This window comes from Macadamia integrifolia, unplaced genomic scaffold (genome assembly GCF_013358625.1).
Source record: "Macadamia integrifolia cultivar HAES 741 unplaced genomic scaffold, SCU_Mint_v3 scaffold213, whole genome shotgun sequence".
Taxonomy (NCBI): domain Eukaryota; kingdom Viridiplantae; phylum Streptophyta; class Magnoliopsida; order Proteales; family Proteaceae; genus Macadamia; species Macadamia integrifolia.
In genome coordinates, this window is record NW_024868531.1 from 185057 (window position 1) to 191811 (window position 6755).

Below are 6755 nucleotides of genomic sequence, written 5' to 3' on the forward strand. Positions count from 1 at the left end.
ACACGACGCTCTAGACGCACCTCTCCACTTCATCCAACCTACTTTAATTCTTTGTGAAACATCATCCTCTATGTCACTTTCATTGTTTATGGTTGATCCTAAATATATAAAATAGTTACTTAATGGGATCTTGTTCTCCTCAATTTTCACTATTCATTATCCATCTTAGAGTTAGTAAAGTTACCCATCATATGCTTTGTCTTTGATCTACTAATCTTCAATCCACTTGTTTCCAAGGTAAATATCCATAGCTCCAACTTAGCGTTAATCCTTGCTTTAGTCTCATGCACTAAAATGATGTCATCTGCAAAGAACATATACCATAGGACTTCAACTAGTATGCTCTTGGATTACTCATCCATGATAAGCGCAAACCAAAGGGCTTAAATCCAATCCATGATGCAATCCAATCGTAATTGAGAATTCATTGCCTTGACCTCCCCACACATCTCACACTAATCACCACCCCCTCATACATGTTCTTAATTAAATTCACTAACGTACTCGACACCTCTCTCTTTACTAGGACACGTTGGATTAGATCTCTAGGAACTCTGTTGTATGCTTTTTCTAGATCAATAAAGACCATGTGAAGATCCTTCTTATGGGTTCTACGTGTATGTTTTAAAACATTTTAGTTAATATTTTTCTTTCTTTTCCCATAATAAAAAAATAAAAAATAAAAAATTCTCATACAAGAAGTCAAATTAAAATTCCATCTAAAGATGGATAGATATCTCAATCTCTCAATTACTTTATTATAAGTTCCAATAATGAATCATTATCATCTTCTTCTACAAGTTACTCATCCATGCTACTCCTGGATTGAAAACACTACAGGGTAAATTCTTGCTTGGGAGCGCCTCTCTCTGGTCAAACTTCTCTCTATGGTCAAACTTCTCTCCCTGCTCATAGTTCTAATCTTCAACTCTCCTCTACGGGTGGTTAGCTGATCCAATATCTCGCCATCACACATATCCACACCAGCTTGTTCACTGTCCATATGATTTTCTTCTTCTTCCTTCAACATCTGATACGGGGCACCAGCAATCTCCTCATACTCTGCAGCATCCAATTCCTGAAGGTGATGTGGGTCCATGAATTTGGGGAGGATGTGTTGTCTAATGCTTATCAGTATGAAGAATGGCACTGGAAACAACATGCCAAATACGGGTATCCATGCTATCCCATAGCATAATAGAAAATAGAAGAATTGGAAAATGGTAAACATGGCAATCTGCTTGAATGGCACTGATTCCACAAAGGAAGCATGATCACCTTCTAGGACCTTAAACCGGCGGCGAGGAGTGATGAAAAGCATCAATATCCTTTCCCAGAACTGGTTTCCGGGGAGGCTGTCAATGGCCATAAAAGCAAAATAACCCCAAAGAACTGATGTAGGAATCAACTTAATCATAGGCATAGCACATACTGATGCACCCAGCATCATAGACTGTAACAGATTGCTCACCCTCTGCTCATTGACCCGCACAGGCAGGTAGGCATCAATGTCCTTCTCTGGATCAAATATGTGCTTCTTTGGATCTCCGTCTTCAACACCCATCATAACTGCATCCTTCAATCCCTTGAGCTCACTTTTCACCGTAACGGATGGAGAGACTTTGTCCATTTCAACAAAGAGCTCCTGTAATGTGCTGTAGATTTCTGAGCTACTGGCATGTTGCTTAATGCATTCTTTGGCCTCCTTTACCATCTTCTTTCGAATCAACTGCTTCTTTAGAACTGCAAGACTCTTCGAATGCATTGGGGATTGTGGGAGAACCCCATTTGAAGGAGGGAGTCCAATTAGACCACAGAATAAGACCATAATCCCAAGCAATATAATGTCATAATGGTATGCAGATGGTTTTTTGAGATTGAACTCCTTCTGCTGTGCCATCTTTGAAGCTACACTATGATCGAAGAAATAAAGACCTGCTATCAAAATTGCTGGTATGCTAGCAGCAAAAATATATACAACTGGGACACTACACATATCGGAAATTACTGTCACATGGTATAGTGATCCAGAGTCACTGTTAAGTCTCCTAGGAACCCCAGAAGGAACTTTAGTTGGCACAGTGAATGACAATGCTGTCCACAGCATGACCAACAAAGCAACTCCATAATCTGCAATCAAACTTCTAAGCCACCCTGCCCCATACCACCATGACCTTGCCTTCCTGCTTCCTATGGCAGTGAAAAGTATGCCGAAGGAGAACACGAGAGACAACAATCCATTTGCATATGGCCATGGGAATTGATATTTGGCTTCTTTTGGGTCTTCGTGTGCTGGAATATGGAATTCACTGATGACACCCAGGATGGCCTGTTGAAGGAAGAGGACTGTAATCAACATGCCAAACATTTCCTCGGCAACCCTTGTAAATCTAGTAATGATATTGCAGGCATTGAATATTGCTAGGAGGAACAGAAAGAGAGCAGTCCAGGCGCAGACCCATCCAGCCCAAGCCAAGAAGAGGTCCCCTCCCAAATCTTTTCTTCCTTTGGTGAAACTGTATAGATATGTATACATTATAACAGTGGGCTCTGCAACTCCAACTATCAGCAGGGGCTGTCCACCAAAAATTGAGTGTATGATACCACAGAGAGCAGTAGAAGCCAGTGTTTCAACAGTGCTCAATCTTCCTTCTGTTTCCCTGCTTAGCTGCTCTCCAAAGGCAATAACAGGAAGAGCAGAAGCAAAGAAAATGTAGGTAGTTGGAGCCAATATCCTGAATGAACCAAGTCCAGCAGTCCAATCTTTCTTGTAGATTGACATTCTTCCCTCAAAATCATTAATGACCCCTTCGAATGGACCATTGAAATCATCCATATTCAACTACTTGAAGAATCTGAGAATATCAATGCCCACACACATCCAACACAGAAAAGAAAGGAAACAGACTTAACAATCATATCAATCAAAAAATTAAAAACCAAAAGAAACCTCCAAGCATAGCCAAAAGAATTATATTCCAGATTAATTAACCCAAGTTCAAGCCAGCAAAAATTAGAGAAAGGAATGGACAAGAACTATCAGTACCTCCAATGCAGAGTTGCAGAGTGCTAGTGCGTTTGACACCAAAGGAATAAACGCAGGAGCTCTTTGTCGGTAACCGAAAGAAAAAAATCTAACTGAAGAAACCACGAGCCATGCTCCTTTGATCCTCCTCACTGTAAGGAACTTATGGGAAGAAGAAAGCACAAGCCATGTTGAATAGAAAAATGAGCTAAGAGCCTGAGGAAGAAAACCAGGATCTCTTAGCACCTAAAGGCTAGAAATTTGGCGGCATAAACCAAAACCCATATTGAAAAAGGAACGAGCTAAGAACCTGAGAAGGAAGAAAAACAGGATTCCTTAGCACCTAAAGTTAGAAATTTAGCAAAATAAATCAAAACCCATATTGAAGAGGAGCGAGCTAAGAGCCTGAAAAGGAAGAAAAACAGGAGCCTAGTGCCTGAAGCTCGAAATTTAGCGGGAAAAAACACAAGCCATGTTGAAGAAGAACGAGTGAAAGAATTTGAGAAGGAAGAATTAAAAGGTGCCCTTAGCTCCCAAAGCAAGAAATTTAGCGGAAGAAACCACTAGCCATGTTGAAGAGGAACGAGCTGAGAGAGTTCAAGGAGGAAGGAAAAAAAAAAAAAAAAAAGAGAGGCCGTAGCAACAAAAGGTAGAAATTTAGCGAAAGAAACAAGCAGCCATGTTGAAGAGGAACGAGGTGAGATCCTAAGAAGTAAGAAAAACAGGAACCTGTTTGCTTGTAAAACTAGAAAATATCTATGGAGAGAAACCAGAGACCATATTGAATTGGACGAGCTTAGAAGGAAAGAAAACAGAGAGATTGTTACCGAAGTAAAAGAAAATAGAAATTGATGGCATATGGTTAAGAGCAGAGGGATTTTCTGGAATATATTTTAAGGAACGAAATCTATGGCAAGCCTCTTCGGATCCTCAAATGGTTTGTTGAATATGTGTTCAACCTTGAGGATCGAAGGTTCAAGCCCTGTATCGGATAAAGATGAGCAAAGCTGAGAACCCAGAAAAGCAAGAGGGATGCGTCACAGGGAAACTGTATAAAACAAAGCAGGGGGGCGAGAGAGAGAGAGAGAGAGAGGGTGAAATGCTGTTGAAATGGATGGCAATGGAGGGAGGGAGGGAGCGAGCGAGGGGGTCTGTTATATTTGTCTGGGTTTGGAGGACAGCGAAACAATATTAGTTGTATTTACAACAAGAAACGTGTTAAAGAAGCGTATATTAGTTCACAAACTCAAAATTACAGAACTGTTCATTCTAATTTTAGCGAGAGAAACAATGTTTTTAATGCTTAATGTTTATCAAACTCTGACACCGTCATTTTGCGCTACGCACTCGCTTGCAGATTCTGCATGAAGAGCAGATCAGTAGATACACTTCTGTCATATAGGTGTGTGAGATGTATTTAGTAAGTTCCGTTATTCTTCTAGTTTCGGCAATTCATTAGAATATATATAAAAAAATTAAAAATACCCATACTAACAACAAGACATGGTTTCAAAGTCAAGACTGATCCCAAGTCTTGACTGGTCAAATACCAACCCACCAGTGGCTACGAGTAAAAAACTATAAGCTGATTTGATTAAAAAAAGGTGAATCTATTCGATCCAAGGCCAATTTTGGACCCATCCATATTTGTATTTTTTTTTTTTTTGGAACCGTGTCTGTTTATTCAATACCCATTATTAGAAACCTTGTAATAACATGCTTTTATTTTTGGGTAATTTACAGCGCCACCCCTTGGAGAATGCCAATATTATAAGAACACCCCCTCTCTTTCACCAAATTAGACTCAGACCCCCTACCGTCAGTCTTCATTAAGTAAGGATTTAAAATGACATTTTTACCCTTTTAATTAAAATAAATAATAAAACGTATTTTACATAAGTTACTTCGCACTGACCATCCGCAACAGAGCTGTCGGTGGTTCTAGCTTCTTCTCCGGTGGTCTCTCTCTCTCTCTCTCTCTCTCTCTCTCTCAGAAGTCTGAACTGTGAGGCCAACTTGTCTGTTTTAAAAAAAAAGTCCAGAATGCCGAGCTTGTCAAGACCAAAGAACTCAGGTGGGATTTCACCGGAGAACTGGTTGCAACTCAAATTCAGAGATATTCCAGTGCCGCACAGATGAAATCTGCATATTTGGTGGAGTGAAACTGATTATCAATTGTGTCCAGACCAAAGAACTCAGGTATGAAAATTGAAGGTCTGCACTGATGAAATCCGCATACACCAAGAGGATTCAACATATTTCCCACCGTAAAGAAACCCTCGATATGTTGGATCCAACATATTTCCCACCGCATACACCATGAGTTGATTAAAGAGTTGAAAATTACCCTTTTTGATTAGGTTTGAGTTGATTGAAGGTCTGCACGGATGAAATCTGCATATTTGTTGGGCTTTTCTTTTCCTTTCTTTTCTTTTATAGGTTCAAGGTCAGTGCTAGTTAAAAAAAATCTTGCTTGGATTAAACAAATAGAGACTTGATTAAGTCTGCCGCTGGTTGCCGCGAGCCTGTTGTCGCCGTCCGTCGCTGATGCCGTTGTTGCCAGTGCTGGAAACAAACATGCCCATGCCTTCATCGTCACCGTCGGTGTCACACCCCGTTCACACTGAACCGGAGCGGTGACCGAGTTAACACCGGTTAACCCAAACCTGCCAGGATCATCAGATACTGTATTCCACCACAGCATACACACACTAACATAAGCTCATCAGATCAGCGGAAGACTAAGTTTTATCTGTGAATAAATCCCATATACTTGATACCCGAATGGTAATATAATAATTATATACATTTGGGCCCGAAGGCATGATATATACACAAAAAGAATAAAATTCAAATATCAAGTATATACAGGAAATCATCAAAACATCAGAGTACACAGCTCGGCTCGGTATCAAGGCTGGAGCTCAGCTCGGCATCAAGGGTTGTGCCCAGCTCGGCATCACTTAGAAGAGCTCAGCTCGGCCTCGGAACTGGAGCTCAGCACGGCCTCCAAGGTGGAGCTCGGCTCGGCCTCAGAACTGCTGTCCCGCAGCACAGCTCTCGCACAAGCAGTCAACGCCGTGCTCTAACTCCTCAGGGGTCCACCAGTCCTCTTCAGGAAACTCGACTGTGGGACCCACCCCATGCTCCTCAGATGTATGACCTGCAAAATCATCTAAAAAAGGGGTGTACACGTGGGATGAGCTCACTAGCTCAGTAAGTGGTAAGATGGACCACACAGCAGTCCACACATCAAAACACATCATATGCACTACATGCCATGCTATACATTTTAATTCACATCCACCTAAGCAACATTACTAAGTCCTTGGTTTTAGTGCTACTACAACCACAGTGCGCGTATACTCCGGGTACGAGCTGCGAACTCCCTCCCGCGATACGCCCATAGGGCTGTTGGAGAAGGCCCACCGTGAGTACTCGGAAAAATAAAGACAATGCCGTCCACCGGCTCTCAACAGAAATGTAAATAAATAAAATAACAGTGTTGACTCCAGCAATTTAAAAGCAGTACGATTGGCCCTCTAGAATGTACCACCGGGGTTGCCGACTGTCCTACATGACTCGCCGGGCGTAATGCCTAACCGCCACAGTGTCCGACAATCGCGACCCCTGCTTCCCCCCAAATGGCAACCCAACACCTTAACCCCTGTTGGGAAGGGTCGTAGCACGGGATGGTGAGAATCCTAATACCGCATGCTCCTATATGACA

At 41.7% G+C, this 6755-nt stretch overlaps 1 protein-coding gene across 1 annotated transcript; it reads right to left on the bottom strand.

Moving 5' to 3' along the window:
• Positions 1-702: 702 nt before the first annotated feature.
• LOC122065835 (boron transporter 4-like) lies at positions 703-4158 on the bottom strand. The gene is made up of 2 exons (XM_042629682.1): positions 3047-4158; positions 703-2855 (listed from the first exon to the last, which is right to left on the bottom strand). Exon 2 carries the CDS (start codon positions 2834-2836, stop codon positions 815-817), a length of 2022 nt encoding a protein of 673 aa, XP_042485616.1. The 5' UTR covers positions 2837-2855; positions 3047-4158; the 3' UTR covers positions 703-814.
• Positions 4159-6755: the final 2597 nt, after the last annotated feature.

Coding starts and splice junctions, on each gene's coding strand:
- LOC122065835 (XM_042629682.1), bottom strand. CDS start 2,836: ATGGATGATTTCAATGGTCCATTCGAAGGGGTCATTAATGATTTTGAG.